The sequence below is a fragment of the Tenrec ecaudatus genome, chromosome 3, assembly GCF_050624435.1.
Source record: "Tenrec ecaudatus isolate mTenEca1 chromosome 3, mTenEca1.hap1, whole genome shotgun sequence".
In the NCBI taxonomy this organism is placed as follows: domain Eukaryota; kingdom Metazoa; phylum Chordata; class Mammalia; order Afrosoricida; family Tenrecidae; genus Tenrec; species Tenrec ecaudatus.
The window spans coordinates 67137958-67159073 of NC_134532.1; the positions used below are offsets into that span (position 1 = coordinate 67137958).

The window sequence follows — 21116 nt, forward strand, 5'->3', positions numbered from 1 at the left end:
TATGTCCCGGAAACTTGGGCCACGAGGTACAACAAAGATGCGGCTCACCATGGACACGTGACGCTGCCTGTGTATTGTTCCTTCTCCACTTCTTACGTTAGTAATGCAAAGAAACATAGATCAGTGGCTATCTCTGGGCCTCTCTCCAAGCTCCCCTATAGTTTATAATCTGTTCATGTTGTGCTGGGAAGCAAGACTGTTCGTAGACTTGTTGAACACAGGATATGAGTAAGTGACACTGTTGGTTAGGCATGAGACTGCTAGCCACCAGGTTAGTGGTCCAAATCCACCAGTGCTCCACAGGGGGTAAAGGAAGCTTTCTGCTCCCCTAAAGATTTGTAATCTCAGAAACCCCAAATAGAGTCACTCTGGGTTGGAATCGACACAGTGACAAACGGTTTCAGTATATAGGTGTAAAAGGGTGCTATAGATATAAAAGATCCCTGGTGATATTGTGGGTTATATGTTGCGCTGCTAACCACAAGGTCAGCAGTTCAAAACCACCAGTAGCTCTGCAGGAGAAAGATGGGACTTGGTACTCCCATAAATATTTAACGTGGACCCCTACAAGGGGAGGTCCTGTCTGTCCTATAGGATCACTGTGAATCACAATAGACACAATGGCAGTCATGAGCTATCTCATGACCGTCCTCTGAGCAGCCTGTGCAAAGGACGTGAACTGAGGACTCTGCTCTGAGAGCGAGGAAAGGCTTTTTGAACCACGAGCCCAAGAGCAGAGTAGCCCCAGACGCTGTGCGCATGCTGAGGTACAACAATAAGAAGTAGCCTTGGTCCTCCCAGAGCTTCTGATCTAATGAGGTGTGTACACAAGAGGACTGACGCTCAGCAGGCAGTCACAGGGACAAAGGTCTCTCAGGACCACAGCACGCTCTCTGGAAGGGGGAGTCGCAGGGTGGTACAGAAAGTTGTATCGGACAACGCTGAGCGAGAGAATCTACAAAAGAAGGCCAGCTCACACTAAAGCTTGACAAAACAATCAAACCCATGGCTAGAGAGCCCATTCCAATGCATAGCGACCGGATAGGACAGAGCAGAGCTGCCCTGTACGCCTTTTGAGGCTGTCAATCCTTACAGAAGCCGAGTTAGAGAAAGGCCACGGGGGAACACAATAAGGCTAGATAGGAGCCTCAGTAGCACAGTGGTTATGAGTTGGGCTGCTAACCACAAAGTCAGCAGTTCAAAGCCACCAGCCTCTCCCAGGGAGAAAGATGAGGCTTGCCCATAGAGAGTTACAGTCTCAGAACCCACAGGGGCAGGTCTACCCTCTCCACCAGGGTCACTGTGAGTCGGTATTGTTGCGATGGCAGATAGAGGATGCTAATGCAGCGACTCAGGTGAGAGACGATAGGGACTTCCTGAGGAGCATGCCTGCAGAGATGGGGAGATTGGTGACTTTGGGTGATAAATAGGACATGGAGGTTAAGAGAGGCGGAGCAGGGAAAGATGCCATGACCTCCCACCCCCGATAGTGCGAGGTAACTGTGAGGAGGGGACCCGGGGCGATGGGCTCGTTTGGGGCACAGATTTGAAGTACCTTTGGGACGACCTGGGAGAAATGTCCAGAGAACATGGGTCCTATGGGCATGAAAATGAAGAAGAGGAACTGTTAGTGCAGACCCAGCATGTACAGCAGGTGGTGGCCACTGGAGCCTGTCCTGCCTGAGGTTGCCCCGTGCTGACGCAGAGAAAGGAGAGGGCCTAGAACCACAAAAACACTGTGGTTCATGAGCCCCCAGCAGGGCCTGCCTGCAAAAGATCCGGGAAGGGCAGCCGTGGAAGCCAGGGAAGAGTGTGTCCTCATTGGGCAAATGGAGGCCTGACAGGGAGACACTGAGAAGGGTCGTTTAGCCAGGGACCCAACACTGGTCCGCAACCATAGCAAGAAGGAGGTGGCTGAGAAGAGCCAGGGACAGATGCAACCCTGGTCCCCCTCACTGAGTTAACACTAGCAGAAGCCACAAAGTCAACTAGAACAAAGGTGCTTTTTAAAAACAACAACATCTGCAAAAAGCATTGGCCAGGAAAACTGCTTAGCAAAATTTCTTGAACAAATGGAAAAGAACTATGCGCCTTTGGCTGTGGGATGACATGTGTGTAAATGAGCAGTCCAAGATGGCTCAGAAGATGTGTCGTTTTTGTGTTTGCATGTATGGCTAAGGATCACTGTCACTTAGCAAACCTTTACGTCTGGGGAAAATGGGGATTTACAGCATTGCAGTGTTTGCACTGATTTTAAGTGATTTCAAATGGTCCTCACCAACAACTAGTGACTAGCCCGGAAGTACTGCAAGACAGGGTTGTGTGAGACTTGAGAAAAAGTGCATTACAGGAGCCTTGTGTCTGTGTGTGAAGAGAGACATTGTCTTCCCCATGAACTTACACCAACGACAGACAGTAGCTTATTTCTGCTAACTTGTAACTGGCAAGATGAACATTTGTGGGGGACCCCAATTTATGTTGTTTCCTGCGGTTCGTAGGACAAAAGGTGACGGGAGGGAAGCATGTTTTTTTCCTTATGAGAATCATTTCTTGGCTTGGTTGTTGATCCGTGTTTTATAACGCACACACCCACAGCACAGTTGACAATGTCCGTAACGAGTTTTAACATGAACATCTGTGAGAATGCTGAGGGAAACGAGGGCCTGGCCTTGTTCTGTGAAACCCTGGTAGTGGACCAGTGAAGCACTTGGCTGCTGACTGGAAGGTCGGCCATCGGAACACACCAGCCGTGGCCACCTCCTTTGATAGAGATTAAAAACCAAACTCCCTGCCACCGAGTCGATGCCACGCATCGCAATCCTGTAGGACAGGGTAAGTGCTCCTGTGGGTTTCTGAGACCGTCACTCTCTATGGGAATAGAAAGCCTCCTCTTTCTCCCGCAGAACAGCTGCTCGTTTTGAACCGTTGCCCTTGTGGTTAACAGCCTAGCCCATGACTATTACACCGCCACCCAGATACAGCCCAAGGGGCCGCTCTGCCCTGCCCTGCCCTGCAGGGCCGCTGGGAGTTGGCATCGCCTTGACAGCCATGGGTGCCTGCGTTTTGCCTCGTTCTGGAAGGTATGAAAGGATATTCCGTTCCCCTCTTGGTGTCGGATGCCACAGGGGAAGCCCTCCCGAGTTTTAAGTCGACTGGACCACTGAGGGTCCTGGGGGCCATGCTTTGAGAGCTCACAGCTGAATCAACCCGACGCGCAAGAATCTCATCCTCCCCTGAAGTACCTCTAGGGAAGATTTGGAAAGCCGTCTCGTTTTCCAACACCTGTGTTCGTGAGTCCCTCCTCTTCGCCAGCCTAAACCCTACTTCTTACCGTGGAATAATAACAGGATAACACCGGGGATTTACGTAGGCCCTTTCTTCCTGAGCCCTATCATTAAACCCTTCGAATAGCTCCATGAGGCGCGGATGAAAAGATATTACTGTTACTCCCTTTTTATAGAGGGAGGAATTAAAACAAGTGATTGAATACATTTTTCCAGATTCACACGTAAGGCATAACCACAGGGCAGGGGCGCCAGCGGCAGAGAGCACGTATGGGGGATGTCAGCACCTGGCCAGGCCTCCAGCCCATTCATTAGCCCCATTGTCCTAGGATGGCCCCCTAGCATGCCCCATGCTGCTTTCACAGGGCTGTGAGCCTTTGAGACACAGAGGAGTCTGCACAGAAGCGCCCCACAAAGGTCTTAGTGTTCTGCTGGAACAAGAAAGAAATAGTGTGATCGACGCCTGCCACAAAGGCTGCGGTTCCAGCCTGCCCAGCAACACTAAGGGAGACGGGCCGTCATTCCACTTCAGAATAAGCAGGCCTCGAAAACTCCACGGAGCATGTGGCACATTGCTACACACGGCGTCACCACGAGGCAGGGTCAGTTGGTTTTGACGCCATCTTGAAATTCTTAATACACTGAACCAGAGGCCCCGTATTGTCATTTTGCACTGGCTCCACAAATCACATAATACGATCCACTCAAGACTGCACTGAGCGGAGGAAACTAATAAGCATGAAGAGCCATTTGCAACCTGCGAAGCACCTGGCACATATGTCCATGGAAGGAAAGAGCCAGGTGGTGGAAGGTGAAAGGCTTCCAGGGAAGTGGGGCAGGAGAAGGCAAGAGACAAGAGATCCATCGACACATGGGCGAGAAACCTTAACCAGAGGGCATTACTAGACACGTAAAGAAATAGGGGAGGAATTTTACAAAGAGAGAGAGACCTTGTTCAACAATAGAATCAACCAAACCCACTGCCAGTTGAGTCAACTCCAACTCAGTAGCAAACCCCAATGAACAAACTCAAACTGCCCTTAGGGTTTCTGAGACCGGAAATCTTCACAGAGCAATCTTTCCCCATCTGAGGGGCTGGTGGCTTTGAACTGCTGAACTTGTGGCTAGCAGTCTACTCTGCTACCTGGGCGCCTTGAATGATAGAATGTGGTGTGATTACCAGTGCCAGGTCCCGCCAAGAGGAGACCCCTCTAACTGACCTCGGGCGAGGGAAGTGGCTGCCGTTCAAGGCTGTAAACGAGGTAACCGACAGAATGGGGGCACATGATGGAGACTCTTCGTTTGAAAAACAGACTGGACCTGTTAGGCTCCAAGTCCACAAGGACAGGCCCCTGTGTACAGGACTTCTTTCTAAAGCGCTCCTGTAAATCCATGTAATCTTTGGACAGCTAAGTCTTGCAGCAACCAAACCACTTAATTCAGAGAAAGGTCTGTTTTCTTTTTCTCATATGTTAAACGTTTTTGAAATCTGGAGACACACCTGATCTATGTATCTGAACAAACAAAACCCGTCTCCCAAAAGCTGTTCCTGAATACCTGTTGCACCTCCCAGCTGTGGGGGCGCAAGCTTTCTCTTCAGAAGGCCAGACGCTAAATAGTTCGGGTTTGGCCGCCACCTGGCCTCGGTCCCAGCTTCTCAGTCTGCCGTGGTGAGGAAAGCAGCCACAGGGCATAGGCAAATGAATGGCGGGGCTGCGTCCACATATAACCTTCACACCATTTCATAAGTCACAAAATAATATGATTTTGGATTTTATTCTCGATTACTTAAAAATGTGAAAAATATATATACCAAAATAGGAAAACCAGGCAGTGGGCGGATTTGGCCTGCAGGCCTTAGTTTGCCGATTCCCATTCTGTGAGGGAGCACTGTAGAATTCTTCATAGCGTCTTATTTGGATAAGAGCCCCCCCTCCCCCACTCCACCTCCCCACACCACCACCACCCATGTTATCTCATTCACTGTTTAGGGTTCTTTCCCCGTGTCAAAAATTCAAATAAGTATTTGTGTAAGATGTGGCGTTCCTGTGGATCACACGGTGGACCGTCGGCCTGCTCACGGCATGGCCAGCGGTTGGCAGCCGCCAGCTTCTCCTCTGGAGAAAGACCAGGCGTTCTCCCGTTAGGAGGTCCCTTCTCGGAAGCCCTCGGTCTGAGTCGGAATCCACTCAATGGGAGTGAGTTTGGTTTTCTGAGTGCAGGTAATGAGTTGATATGCTCAACTACTAACCCCAAAGCTGCCAGTTCAAGTCCACTCAGCAGAGGTAGAAAGACCGGGCGACCCGCTTCCAGAAGATCAGCCAGTAGCAACGGCAGAGCACGGTCTACACTGGCACACCTGGGGCAGCAGGAGTCAACGGCCGCCCGGCGGGGCGGAGGGGAAGCCTCCGCTTTAACCAGAGAGGGATGTGGGCAACACAGAAATATGAATTGGTTTCGATTTGTACTTTGCAGAGAGTAGTGTACGTTTGCAAGAGGGATCTAGGAACTATCGAAAACAAGATTAGGAAAAGTTCATACTTCTATATACAGTAACATGCCAATGCGTTTCAAACACAACCCTTTCATTAGATGGCTTTTGTTCCGCAATGTTCTAATTATCTCTTTATCCTCCAGCTCCACTTTCTTCTTCCCCATTGTGTCGTCTTTCTTTGTGTTGCTCGCATGTACAATAGACCTTATTCACAAGAAGGCGGAGCGGCGATCTAGAACGAGGCTTGGAATACAAGGAAACTTAAACAGGGTGGAAATTAAATAAATTTAAGTACAAAAAAAATTAGGAGGAAATTGAACCCATCTTGCTTAGCACAGCATCCTAACCACATATTTGGAGTGTTTAATATTCATCGCTGACCAGAGATCAATGATGCTGGTGCATTTATTATCAAACAACGATGGAGAGCAGATTAGAATGAGTTGGAGAGTTTGCAGAAAGGCTCTTCGTCTTGCCTCAAACGTTGGGCAGCCCCCACCCCGCCCCCGCCCCAGCAGCCAGCCCATTCCAGCCACCGGTCCACCCCGAGATGGTCAAGCGCGTGGCTTGAACCCGTCCAGTGGTGATCTGCCCTGAGAAGACTAAGGCACACCCACTGCCACTGACTGGATCCCAACGCCTAGTGACCCTGTGCGGGATTCCCAAGGCTGTCCATCTTTCCCGGAGCAGAGTCTCGCCTTTCTGCCGCATAGTGACCGCACCCCAGCACGTCCCATGGGGCAGTCCCACCCTGCAATTGCTGGTCTTCCCAGGAGCTGCAATCTACTCAGTGGCAACGGGTAAGGGTTTGGTCTGGTCTGGTTTCTGATCCACCCAGCCTGTCACAGCTTAGAAGCAAACTAGACCTATGAGCCCCCAGGGGGCCACCCTGCCTCCCTCCCTCCATCGGCAGAGCTGCATCCTGGCCCCAACCCAATAAAGGGTGTTCAAGACCGTAAGTCTTTGGGGGAGCAGGGTGGCCTCATCTTTTCTCACCAGGATCAGCTGGTGAGCTGGAACCACTGACCTTGTGGTTAGTAGTCCCACACTTATTCTACAACATCACCTGGGCACCTTAACTCAGGAGTTGATCCTGTAGCTGACACACTGAGCATGCTCACTGTCAAACTTCACCCTCTAGGTGAGCAACCTTTTATCGAGTTGTTTTTAACTTTTTATTACTTATCAGGTAAAGGTTTACTGAACAGTTCTGTTCTTAAAAATCAACTCTTTAGTTGCCTTTTTGGACAATCTCTTGGTGAGTGTAGAAGATCTTTAGGACTCTCTCTCAAGTGCCGTGGTAGGAGAGCCAACAGAGGTGAGGCTGCCCTCAGCTGAGTAGCAGAACTTTGGTGGGTTTCAGGAGGAAACTGGCAAGTAGTTGTAAAATGCTCAACTAAGACCTGCAAGGTTACCAGCCACTCTTTGATAGAAAGACCAGCTTTTCTAGTCCCTTAAAGAGTTGTAGTCACAGAAAGTCACAGGGGAAGCTCTACCCTGCCCGATAGGGTTTCTATGAGTCAGAACCAACTCAATGGCAATGAGTTGTTTGTTGGGGGGTGGGGGTGGTGTAGACACCTTGGAAGAAAGGCCTGGCAATCCACTTCAGAAAACCCAGCCATTGAAAACACTATGAAGCACAGTTCTACTCCAACACACATGGATCGCCGAGGTCAGATCAACTCGACGGCCGCTGGAATCACCTTAGTATACCCCCCCGGCTCAAAAACAAGACCAGCTGGGTGGGGGCACTCCTGTGACCATGCCACGTTTTGCTGAGATGTCATCAGGCAGAGTGAAGTCGTGCTCTCAGCTGTGCACACAGTACATCTTAGGTGCCAGCCTGCACCTGTGGATCCAGGAGCCTGGCTCTGGATCTTCTCTTTGCTGGCCGCTTCCCAGCATTCGCAGGGTGACAGTGTTCCAGGGCTGAGCATGGCCTCAAGGAGTCTTTTGCCGGTACCGCGTCAACACGGCGGTGCACGTGCTGGCCTGACAGTACGCATGGCTGCACACCCTCCCATGCTTCCTTCCAGCCAGAGCACCGCCTAGTAGGTGGGCGTCCTGAGTGAGCTGGTGGCTTGGGTGAAATGAGCTGGGTGGTGAAAACCTGCGTGGAGACACTCAGTCTGAAGCCTCCCCTCACTGAAGTGACAGTGTGTGGCAAGAGGGGATCCCACTGGATGGTACCTGAGGCCAGGGGGCTCCTGGGGCGATGCTCCGGGGCTAGCAGGCCCTGACCTGACCCATAGGCTCACTGTGGGAGCGGTCAGAGCCCAGTCAGCTCACCCATGACCTTGCCTTGGCCCCTGAAGCCTGAACAGCTGTGGCCCATCAGGCTGAGATAAATCGTCTGGCTAACCCCCTGTGATCCCAGTAGATGCATTTTGTACAGAAGGAAAAGTCCACGCAGACGCCGTCTTTGATTCCCAATAATGCGGGACTCCCAATGCTAATGATAATTAGTTCTTGCCTCTCCACCCAGCCGGGTACTTACCAGGAAAGTCCTGTGGGAATCGATATGGAGGCAGCAGGCTACGCCGGGCCATGTGTCTCCATGCAGTTAAGGCCTCAGAGCTGGCAGGCTACGATGGGGCTTGTCTCTGCCCCCGTGACTGTCCCCTCAGTCTGCATGCGTGGCGCACATGAGCAGAGAGTGCGTAGCAAGCGTGGTAGGGCGTGCGAGCGTGCGAGCCCCATGACTGGCAAGTGGGAGGAAACCTGAGCAGCTGTGTGCGTTCACTTTCCAATGTTGCCTCCCCCAGCCCAGACGCACGGCCAGCAAGCCCCCGCAGACTCACAGCAGTGCAGGATTCATGGGAGCAGGCAGCCTCGTCTTTCTCCCCTGGAGCAGCTGGTGGGTTTGAACCACTGACCTTGGCAACGAGCAGCATAACACCTAGTCCACGGCACCACCTGGGATCTGCAGTGCCACTGAGACAATGGTTAATTTGCCTGGCTCTCACCATGGTTTATTTATCAAAACTAGTAATGCTGCCTGTGCTCTCCTATTGCAACCCCTCCTTCTCAAGCCCTGGGACGGTTGCAGAAGGAGAAATCCAGGAGCAGGAACCTGGGCAATCGTCAACTTGACTTCTTTAGCCCCTCAATCCTCCCCTGCCCCCCAAGTAAAACAAACCTGTCCTTGGGTGACCCCGTGGGTTACGTAGAGAGCTGCTTCATAGCATATTCTGGAACCTTTTACAGAAACAGGTCACCAGGCCTGTCACAGCACCGAGGCGCGTCAAGCACACCTTGTTTGACCACCCCAGGCCCAGCCTCCTCCCCCACAAGGACAGGGGCTGCAAGGTTCGAGAGCCTCCCCTGGATGCCATGGGGCGCAGTAAACCTAGGTAGGCGGCTCTGGTCTTCCAGGGGCTTCGGCCCCTTAGGGAGAACCTGCAGGGTAAATGGGAAAAGTGAAACCCATCACAGGTGTGAAGGCTCACCCCCATTCTCAGGTAGATGAGAAAGACAAAAAATGCCCTAGGGAGAGGGGACTCCTTCAGGTGGTCGCCCAGGGAGGCCTCCTGGAAGAAGAGGGGTGGGGCGGGGAGCCCTGCAGGGAGGAAGGAGCAAGAGGAAACAGACAAGAGGAAGCAGATGTTTATGTCATTGGAAAGTCGAGAGTGATTGCTCTCTTCCCTAATAATTCCATGCCAAGTGAGTGTCCAAGAAAACGGCTGGAGAGCTGTCATCCTGAAGGGCTTCGGGTTGTTTCGTGTGTGTGTGTGTGTGTGTGTGTGTGTTGACGTAAAATCTGGTATTTTAGCCATTTTTAACTTCCCACTCGTGACCTTAACCACATGCACAGTATGCAACCACCCGCTCAGAGTGAGCCTGTAGCATGGGGTACAACTGCCGCTGTGGGGGCCCGAGACTGTAGTCCTTTATAGCAGTAGAACGCCTCGTTTTCCTCCTGTGAAGCAGCTGGTAGTTTTGAACTGTGGACGTTGAGGTTAACAACCCAATGCATAACTATTTCGCCACCAGGGCTACCTGTGTCCACGTGCTTTTCATCAGCCATAACAGACTCTCAGGACATTCTAATGCCCATTCCTGTGTGCCCCCATCTCCTGGCTATCAGCACTGTACTTTCTGTCTCTACACCCCGGCCTGTTCTAGGTACTTCATTCAAGAAGGGTCATTCACCCTCCGCCCCAGCATGACTGACTTGTTTCACTCCGCATAATGTTCTCCCGGTCCACCTTGCAGCAAAACGTCATTTCTCGTTATGTCTGAGTAACAGTTTCGTGGTTCAGCCCCAGAGATGCCCACACAGTGTCCTATTAGAATGATGGATGCCACATGACGATCTGGCCTATGAGCCCATGTACATTTGGGTGGGGTGGTGTACGTGCCAGCCCAGGGGTTACGGATTGAGCCTGGCCAGCACCCAGAGCTCGGTCCTCACTCCTTCAGCTCTGACTGCCTCCTTTAAGGTTGTGTCCTGTGGTGACGGTAGCGACGCCCCCCTCTCCCCCTCATGGCAGCACCCCTGTGCACCAGCTCCCCGTGGCACATAGCTCATCCGTAAGCAACTGGGGCAAAGCTGCAGCTCCCACTGGGTTAGCTCCTGTTTGCACCCTGGCTCGGGCCGCTTGACCTAGACACTCACAGGTGACTCGGGATTGCCCCAGCCACAGGCACTGGTCCCAGATATAGTGGGACGGGATGGATGTCTGGCCCTGGAGGCCAGCTGGTCCAAGGATTCAGTATAAACAGATGCTCAGAACACCAGCCCAGCACAAAACATGCAACACGGAACAGAGGTAGGTGGGGAGTGCGTGCCCAGGTGCATATAGTCAGCTGGGCCAGGAGTGTCTGGAACGCCTGTGTCCCAGCAAACCTGTGAAGAGGAACAGCTGAGCCCAAGCGCTGCCCTCTCCATTCCTGGCTTGGCCCATCTCCAGGCAAGGCTCAGGCGTGAGGACACACTGTGCAGGCAGGGCTTCCTTGCAGACAGGCCCAGAGGCCCAGGGAGGGTCTGTGACATGTCCTCATAGCCGGTCCCTGAGTTGTCCCCACCGCACACGACCTGCATGCTCAGCCATCACTGGACTCAGCGCTTCTCCCTCATCACAGATGCCCGGGTGTTGCCTCTGTTTACTAGCTTCACCGGGTAGCTTAGCTCCGCCAACAATCAGCTAGCAACCTGCTCATGAACTACCTCAGGAGCTCCTGCCCCTGCAGGCCATCCCATGTCCAAGATCCCAGCGGTGATCACCCTCCCTCCCCATTCTCAGTTCCTTCCCCAGCTCCAGACCCTGTGTCCTCCTACCAGCACTGACTGGCTCCCCTGCCAGGGGACGCTCGAGGTGACTGGTGGGTGGAGGAGGAGCACTTGTGGATTAAGCACCCCTGCCTTCCCCAACACCACCTGTGGTCTGATGACAGGGAGCCTCTGCCTCTGGAGGAGATCCAGGTCCAGCCCCAGGAACTGTGCTAGTTGTGCTGGGTATGGATTAGAAACTAAGGTGTCTACCATTGGGGTAAACTTCCTAAAAGGGGCGGGGAAATCCTACAAGAGTCCTATGTATTCAAGGTGACTTGGGAGGGTCAAAAAGAATGCTCAGGGTTCTGTGGCCGCAGGGAAGGGACATGTCAGCAAGAGGCATCAGAACAGAGAGAGCTGGCCTGTCACCCTTTTGGCTTCAACAGCCATTGGGCCACCAGGGAAGAAAAATAAAACAAATGGGACAGGGTGTGTCTTCAAGAATACCTTTCCTGGAAAGACCCAAAGCAAGACCCTCCCTCATCCCTCCTTTTCTAGAAGGGGGCCGAAGGAGCAAGTGACACCAGATGAGCCAGGCCAGGTTGGTCAAATGAATCCATCCCAGAGAGAAGGATGCTTTACGGTTGAAGAGGAGTGGGGGAGCCTGGAAAGGATGGAGTGATAGAGGCTTTGCTCAGCCCCTTCTCCCTGCTGTGGGTCTGAGGTGACTGTGAGCAACGGTGTGGGGGCAACCTCAGACCTGCTCCTCCTCCTCCGACTTCACAAGGGAGCAGAGACTCAAACTCCACAGAAGCCCAAGGCTGATGTCTAGAAAGGAGACAGGTGAGAGTCACCACTCTGGGGTTTCATGGGGAACTAGCTGTCACTGTTCGGTGCCATTGAGTCCCTCCAATCCATAGCGACCTTGTGCACGGCAGAGCCAAACGCTGCCCGGCCTGCGTCGTCCTAGCCCATTGTTGGCAGTCACAGTGTCAATCTATCCCATTGAGGGCCTTCCCCCTTTCACCTCCCCCTCTGCTTTACCAAGCACGCTGTCATTCTCCAGGGACTGGTGTCTCCTGGCAACATGTCCAAAGATTGTACAACAAAATCTCACCATCCTTGCCTTTAAGGAGCACTCTGGATGTACCTCTTCCAAGACAGGTTACAATTCAGGGTCAGAGATGTTCAGAATACAGTTCTTCAGTCTAGACCAGTGGTTCTCAACCATCCTAATGCTGCGACCCTTTAATACAGTTCCTCATGTTGTGGTGACTCCCCCAACCATAAAATTATATCTATTGCTACATCCTAACTGTAATTTTGCTACTGTTATGTATCGGGTGACCCCTGTGAAAGGGTCGTTCAACCCCCAAAGGGGTCACAACCCACAGGTTGAGAACCGCTGGTCTAGACAGTCTTTTCCTGTGCCGGAAGGCAGGCCTGGCCTCTACTATAAACCTCAACCTGGAGGCACTCAGCTCTAGGTCCCCCATTAGAGTGCCCCCCTTTCTGCAAGCTGGTCTCTTGCCTGGGGGGCATGGCTTGACCCGCGCTCTAGGCCAGGATGCCCCCACTGTCTCAGCTCTGGTTCTTGGTTCTCCCACTGCTGCTCCTGTGCCACTTCCCTGGTGGCCCTGGAGTTCGTCCCTGGAGGGAGGGCTAGGAAGGACTTTCAAGTTGTAGGGGCCTCGAGGTCCAGAGGCTTCTCTCCACTCCACCCTCGTCTTCCTCGATGGCGGTGACATTCCCCGGGCTGCTTCCGTAGTGGTTCATTTCATTCCCAGGGTGTCCAACTGGCCGACCCCACGGTGCACGTCCAGGATTCTATAATTGCGATGATCACTCACAACGAAATCCTCTCGTCCTCCCGCAGCTCCCCTCACCATCTCTTGCCCAGACCCATCAGGGAAAAGTGTTTGATGGGCATTCAAAAGACCCAAAAGACCAGGGAAGAAACGCCCCCTGGGGTGGAGGGGGGCGTATTGGGCTGCTATTTGTGTAGGTATTTACCTTTGCAGCCCCCCCCTACCTGATCGCTCCAGCAATCCCCTGAGGGGCAGGGTCACCCACTTTGGGAAACACGTTCCCTGCCTACCCATGTGACTCACTCCATGCTCAGTAGCTACTCTCTGTGGGGGCCAAGGCGATTGTCCCCATAGTGCAGACAGGGACCCGAGACATAAAGGCAGCACGAGACAGACCAAGAAACTTGGGGGAGAGCCTAGGGCAGGCTCTGCCGCCTCGTCCCGCGACGGGATGGCAGTGCTGTATGTGCTGTATCGGGGCCTGGCCGCCCCACCTCCCGGGCGCACCAAGTGCCTACAAGCACCGCAGTCCCTGAAGATGATCCTGCTGAAACGCCACCCCGCATCCTGAGGCCGTCACGCTGGCACAAATGGAAGCACCGGAGTTTTTGATTATTTTTCCCCCCAGTGAGCTTTTTGGATTCATAGCTTCATTTTGTTTTAAAGTGGAGGGCCAGTGTAAACGAGGAAGCCCCTCAGAGCTGGATCCGCACCATGGCTAAAACAACGGGCTCTACGTACCGACCACCAGCGCCGGCCCGGTGGCGGTTCCATCTGTTGCAGGTGGGGCGGCAAACAAGCTCGGTGCTGACCTTGGGCCTCGACTACCGCGGGGCTCTCTCTGCCTCCGTGTAAGCTTGTTAACAGGGCAGAAAAACAGAACCAACAATCCCCGGCACAGTTGCAGATCCGTCTCTCCAGCAGCTCTCTGGGAGAGGCTGAGGTCACGGTGGGGCACAGGCTCTGAGGGCCCGACTCGGGAATTGGGCTGGCGAGCCTTCGACTTGAGCCCCCTCTCAAAATGAAATGGAAGGTGACTGGCTGAGGCGCCTCCCTCAGCCCGGCCACTGGTGGGAGAATTCTCTGTCCCCAAGCAGACTGATGGCTTAATCGTGGGGTAGGGGTGGAGAGCAGGGGCTGTGTTTGGAAGCGCTGGCAACGTCAAAATCAAGGCTCCATGGACAGGACATGTGCCACTGAGGGCCTGGTGAGCAACAGGCTTTTCCTGTCTTAACCCCAATCCCTACCCCACACAGCCACCCCGCCCCCCCTTGTAGGCCACCCGACGGCCAGGGGACACTCCACACCAACATGTAGACACCCAAGTAGGCCGGCTGAGTTCCACTTGCACATTTGGAAATTGGACTCTGCGGAGAGCCAGCCAGTGCCCTCTGCCCCAGTTCCCTAGGATCCATTCTGTACCCCATAAAACCCCTGGGGCATTACTGGAGTCTGCGTCAGGCTGCTAACCACAAGCTCAGCAGCTCAAAACCACCAGTCTTTCCACTGGGGAAAAACCAACCAAACGAGGCTTTCTACTCCCATAGATTCCTAGTCTCGGAAACCCACAGGAGCAATTTTCTCTCTGTCCTAACAGGATCACTGTGTGTCAGAATCAACTCAGTGGTGGTGGGTAGTTGTGGTGGTGGGGGTGTTGGTGGGACAGTGGGGTAGATGTTAGACTGTTAGCCATAGGTCATTAGTTCAAACCCACCAGCGGCACTGCGGGAGAAAGATGAGGCTGTCTAATCTTAGGAACTGGCAGACCCAGAAACCCAGAGGGGCAGTTCTGCTCTGTCTCGTGGGGGCTGAGTCAGGGTGACCTGATGGCAGTGCGTTTGGTCTGATGTATTGACAGGAGCGCTGCTGGCCCGTGGGGTAAGCGTTGGGAGAAGGAGGGGGCAGCGTGCTTCAGTAAGGATTTAGTCTCAGAAGCCCTAAGGGGCAGTTCTACCCTGTCCTTTAGGGTCGTTTTGAGTGAGAATTGTGGGCGGCGGGGTTGGGGTAAGTTTGGTCAATGACAGGAATGCCCTCCGTTGGATGTCTGGGGATGGTTTAGCCGGCAGAGCTGGGAGGCACAGGGCCCGGGGACAGGGAAGTGAAGCCGCGTCACGTCTCCTGTGTGTCTCTGTGTTGCAGCTGGTGAGTGACTTGCTGGAGTTTTGCTTCTACACCTTCCGCGAGTCCAAGGCCCTGAAGGTGGAGTTCCCGGCCATGCTGGTGGAGATCATCAGTGACCAGCTGCCCAAGGTGGAATCCGGCAACGCCAAGCCCCTTTACTTTCACAGGAAGTGACAGCCCCGTCCTCACGGAAGAACTTTGCCTTAAGCTTGCCCGTGTTGTTCCCACCCCCCCCCAAGGACCCACGGAACCCCATTTCTCACCTGCGATGATTGCGTCACCCTTGCTCAGCAGTTTCTGAAGCTGAAAATCCCGTTGAGGGTGCGGCGTCTGGAAAGCAGTGCGGACGTGGGTTTGGCAAGGCCGGAGCAGCCGAAGGCTTCCCTCTCCCACCCCAGCGCGTCGGAAACGTCCCCGCTCCTCTGGATGAAAAGCCATATCTAGTCAATAACTCTCTGATTTTGATACTTCACCGATGGCGGTTTTCACTATGCCATGTGGCTTCTGGTATCGTTTGCTTGTTTTACAAAGGGGTCAAGGACTAAGGAACTTTTCAGAGCTTACCCGTGGTTTGCACATAAAATGTAGAGTCAACATGGGGCATTAATATTCTTTTGTTATTTAAAAAACACAGAGAAGATGGAGGGAAAAAAAAAAAGAAAACATGTATACAGATCCCTGCTGTGTCCTAATGGGGTCACGGTCCCCTGACCCCTGGGGCTGTCGCCACCCACGGCCCCTGCTTCCCTAGTGTCCACCCCCTTAGTGCCCACCTATTATTTAACTAGTATGGATAAGATGTCCAAACAAATGCCTTGGTTTAAGTTTCTAGTATCTATTGTGTTGGCTTTACAAAGAATTTCTTTTGCAGTCTTTTGCTGTGCTGTACATTACTGTATGTATAAATGGTGAGGGGCCTGAAATACAGCGTAAGGGGATTTTGTAAACGAGACACACACAACTAAAAAAATCTTTAATGGTTAACAGGATGAATGGGAAAGTATTTTTGAAAGAATTCTATTTTGCTGGAGACTATTTAAGTACTATCTTTGTCTAAACAAACAAGGTAATTTTTTTGTAAAGTGACATGTTCTGCATGCATAATGAACCGTTTACAGTGTATTTAAGAAAGGGAAAGCTGTGCCTTTTTAGCTTCATATCTAATTTACCACGTTGCAGTCTGTTGTAAATAACCACATGTAAGCCTCTTCGGTTGTCCGTAAGCCTCTGCTCTTTCTGCACTTCTGTTTTCCCCTGGGGCTTCCCCTGGGGAGGTCGGGGGGGCCCCCCGGCTCGAGCATGGTGTCCGGCTTCCGCTTCATCCGGCTTCCAGGGGGCAGGCAGCGCGCCGCAGCTCCTGACGGGGGTCCCACGGTCCCACGGCAGAACACGCGTGTCAGAGGCCGGCGGAGGCGCTGCACGCAGCGCGGGAGGGAGGGCCACCTTCTCCCTGCTCGCCCTGACAACAGCAGGCTTGGAGCTCAGGAGAGCAGAGTGTGAGCGTCCTGTTATTTTTTCGCTCCTTTGCGAGGAGGGGGCGGGGGGGGGGGCAATCCCATGCACTTCTCTGCCTAGGAAAGATCACTGTCCCTCCTGATCCTGGGAAGGGCCCGGGCACTCCTGGAAGCGGCGATGGGAACAGGCCGAGATCATTGCGGGACCGGCCGGATGAGGGGAGGCACGTTGGCAAGGTTCAGTCAGAGCTGGGTGGAGACTGGAAGACAAGTAGAGGGTTTTTAGATTTTTAAAAGGTAGGTTTTAAAAAGAAATTTTATACGTAAACTGTTTTGAAAAAAGTAAAAAAAAATTTTTTTAAAGGCAAAACAAAAACACACTACAGATCACACAAGCAAGACAGTGGCACTAAAAACGTTTGATGCGTTAATCTGTTGGGCACTGATGCAAACGGCCGGCTCCCTCCTGCCCCAGATCTCACCGTGCTGTCCGTCTCGGGGACGCCAGCAATATGATTGCAGTAAATAAGCGTCTCGGAATAGAGGCCAATTGGATCTCTGACAAGCAAGGATCGAAACCGAGTACTCACCGAGATCATATGCTTCTCCAAAGGCAGGAGCTGGCGAGGCCAGGGGCGGGGGGCTGGGAGCGGGCAGCGTGCAGATGACCGCTCCTCTCCGGGGTTCACCATGCAGGCAACAACATTACCTTGTCTTTCCCAAGACACCTGCCTTATGCAAGGGGGAACCTGTGAACGCTGGACTCAGAGGCGTGTGTTTTTCACACATAATTTGCGAGGTCCGGAATTTCATTTACAGGCAGATCTTTCCAACATCGTCAACTTACACACACAGCAATACGAAAGCCATGTATTGAAGGTGAAGAAGACACCGTGCAGAAGGGTAGTTTCGGGGATGGAAAAAGGCTAACAAATAGGCTTTTAGGTCACATTTGCCTCTTGTGGAATGGGAATTTCGCCCGAGCTGGGTTGGGGATTGGGATGGTATGCATCAGCCTTTTGTATTAACAAAGTTACTGGCCCTCCATGTGTCTCCAGGTAACTCTGCTTGGTGAAACAGCAAAGCCATATTCTAAATTCACTGTTGAACGCCTGTCCCAGTTCAAATCGTCTGTCTGCTCTTATTTTTGTACCATATTGCTCTTACAGATCTTGGTTTGGTACAATTCATGATTCACCAAAACTTCTTCATATAATTAAAAAACACACTAAATTAGTTTAAAATGAAGCAATTTATATCTTTATGCAAAAACATATGTCTGTCTTTGCAAAGGACTGTAAGCGGATTACAATAAATCCTTTACTTTAATCACCGGTTGTTTGGGAACCCGCTCATTTCATTGCCGGTGGCAACACCGATCCCCTGGCCTTCCACACCCTGAGTCTGGCCGATTCCGCCGACATAAAGTTGGAAGAGCAGTGCTTCCCGGGAGAGCCCTGCCTTTGCCATATGTGGATTCTGTTTTCTTCAGGCGTATGACATGCTTGGTTTCTCCTGCTGGCAACTTGTTCACGGGGCTCCGCTGACACAGTGGTTACGTGATTGCCTACTAACCCAAAAGTTGGTGGTTCAAACCCACCCACCGACTCTGAGGGACAGGGACCTAGTGATGTGCTCCCAAATGACGACAGCCTGGGGCCATGTGGGACAGTTCTAGCTGTCACGTGGGATGGCTGATGAGTTGAATAGCTCCAATACGCCCAACAACAATCCTGGGTCACTAAAATACCCTGTGGCTGGCCAGCAGTGAAAACTCCTACCACGTCGCTGCTAAAAAGCCCAGGTCCAGACTCCAAACTCACTGCCACTGGTCGGTGCCCACTCACAGCGGCCCTAAAGGGCAGGGCAGAACCCCTGCGGGTTGCTGAGATGGCAACTCTTCAAGAGAGTCTCCTTTCTTCTGTGGAGTGGCTGGTGGTTTCAAACTGCCGACCATGTGGTTCGCAACCCAACGTGTAACAGGACGCCACCAGGGCTCCTAAAAATTATAGGAACATTGTCTCTTTTATCTCCACAACCCCAGAACTCGTGTCACCCATTTTATAGAAGAAACAGACTGTCAGGCGCATAGCCCTCATCTGACTTGAGTTCCCCTGAAGGGGCAGGACCCACTCAGCGCCCACGGGTGGGCTGCATCTCACACTCCTCACAGGCTCTTCCCGTCAGCTCCAGACAGTAATAAGGGCCATGGGCGGGGGGGGGGGGGTGCACACAGTTATCGCCGCACACAAAGAGAGAAAACATTTCCTTCCTATAAGGTACATTCAAGTACAATTGTAATGTGTCGTTTCACTGGTGAGTGTTCATGTGGCTTGCTTTTAGAAACGACCAGCTAATTCAATGCAAAATCGCTTCAGTGCAATAGATACACTTCCAAAATACGGTGCCGGAAAACATGTCAGTTTTCACGTTAGCAGCTGTAAGGTGAGGCTCGTCCATTTGTCTGTATTACTTTTCCCCACTGCGCGTGATCATCATCTTAGATGGGAAATGTTAAGACATTTCGCCCCCCCAAATAGCAGGGGTCTCACACACATCGATTCTGAGCAGAAGCCATGGAAGGTGGCAGGTGTCTGCTTGGTTTAAGTGGGTGCCCTTTCTGATTATAAAACCAAACCCACTGGCATCCCACCGAGTTGTTTTCGATGCCAAGTGACTCTAGATAGGGTTTTTGAGGCTGCCGGTCTTTATGGAAGCAGGCCGCCTTGTCTTCAACCCAAGGAGCAGCTGGTAGGTTGGAACCACCGACTTGCAGTGCGCAGTCGAGCTGACAGGGCCACCGGAGCTCCTTCTTCAGTCAGGGTGTTACTAAGGGCATTTGTCATTTTATGTCAATGAATTCCTAAAAGTGAGCTTGGGTCCCCCAAATCCAGCCACACACTTGGAACCACTAAGGTAGGCACTGCATGTCATCAACAGTAAACAAGCATGCATCACTAAGGGTGTGCTTGCTTCTGTGTGTTCAATGAGCCAGAAACAAATAGAAAACATCGTCCCGGATGTGAAAGTCAGCCACAAAACACATATTTTTTATAAATTGGGCTAGGGCACACAGATTAAAACGGGGCGATTACATGTACTTCTGGCATTTTGATTTCAAGCTGTCCAGTTGCTAGTGCAGCAACTTTCTCAGAAATGAAACAGCAGCTTCCCACACAACATTGGCTAAGAGGAGATTCAAATAGTTTCTTCTTGGGCCAAGACTGTGCAGAGCAAATCACCCCTACATTAATCAACTTACCATTTTTCACAAGTTTCTAAGTCATACGGAGGTTTCTGCTTATCCAGCAAGATTCGGCCGAGTGGGGCTGCTTCACATGTTTGCAGCCAGCTAGCAGCTGCTGGGTGTCTGTTGGCCCGCACCCTCCAGCAGGCTAGCCTGAGCTTAACTTTCCTAAGGAAGGCAGTGGGAAACAGCATTTTTTTGAAGCCTCTAATCGGGCCAACATTGGTCCTGTCTACTGGCCAGAGCCCAAGCCCGGGACAGTATGGGAAGGCTCTACAGAAGGATCTAGATTGAAGAAGAGTATATGATTGGGACTATTGGTTCGATCCAACACAAGTAGCTGCTCAGATTTTTCTTTATTTTTTTGGTGGGGGAGGTAGAATTTGGATTTCTAAAACAAGTAGATTCTGCGTTACCTATGGTCTGCAACCCCATCTCTGGTGCTTCATGCCTTGGGACAGCCTGGGCCCAGGAGGATCAGGGCTCTTGTGCGAGTGACATATGCAAGGTCTAACTGTGCCCCTTCCACTTGCTGAGCTGTCCCTTCAACTGGAGCAACTGAGCGGCCAGTCCACGGCCCTGAGCTCTCTCGGCCCACAAAACAGAAGTCAAGCTTTCAGATCAAGCTGATCGTCTGAAAGGACTCACTACAGCCATCAAGTTAACGCCAACTTGTGGCAAATAACCCTGTGTAGGATTTCCACAACGGAACATCTTTATGAGAGCAGGTAGCTTCATCTTTCCCTGACAGAGCAGCTGGTGGGTCTGAACCACTGGCCCTGCAGTTAGCAGTTCACAGGCTACCTGACATGATCAGGGGTCTGCTAAGATATGCTTCTAACCTGTTGTTGCTGTCAGGGGTCATCGCGTGGCCTCTGAGCCGTGACCCTGTGCCCAGCAGGGCCAACACTGCACCATCCTCACAATGCCTGAGCCCACTGACGCAGCCACTGTGTCCAGCCATCTCCCTGCGGGCCTTCCTCTCTTTCACTGCCCCTCCCCTTTACCAAATATGATGTCCTTCTCCAGGGACTGGTCCTGACAATGTGTCAAAAGTATGCAAGCCAAATATTCAATACCCTCTAACCTACAGATTGAGATGATTTGGGCCAGGCATTAAAGCACCGAGTGAGCTCAGTCACCAAAAATGAAGTAGTAATACATTATCCCGACTCCCTACTTACCCACATAGGTAGCTTCCAAAGACCAGCTCATGGTGTAAACCATGAACTACATAGTTACATAACTGTCACATGGCATCATAACTGCCAAATTATACTCATTATATTACTGCCAAGTTCACCATTGCATAACTATGAAAGCACTAAGATTCACGGCCCAGCCAAGTTGAACCTTAGCCATCACAGCCAGTGACACTTCGGTGTTCATTTGTGCCAGACATAGGTCTTTCATGTTTTTAGTGCACAAGATAGATTTTTTTTTACTATAGCCATTCATACATACTGTCAGATAATGAAATCAATGATAAGATG

The 21116-nt window shown here is 52.0% G+C and overlaps 1 protein-coding gene across 2 annotated transcripts in view; it reads left to right on the forward strand.

Moving 5' to 3' along the window:
* The window catches only part of NR3C2 (nuclear receptor subfamily 3 group C member 2), a 376709-nt gene extending 360285 nt beyond the window's left edge, over positions 1-16424 (forward strand). For both annotated transcript variants that reach the window (XM_075543712.1, XM_075543713.1), the window contains exon 9: positions 14941-16424. In XM_075543712.1, the coding sequence (XP_075399827.1) occupies positions 14941-15096 (156 nt within the window). In that variant the 3' untranslated portion in view covers positions 15097-16424. The remainder of the gene's footprint in view (positions 1-14940) is intronic.
* The last annotated feature ends 4692 nt before the right edge of the window (positions 16425-21116 follow it).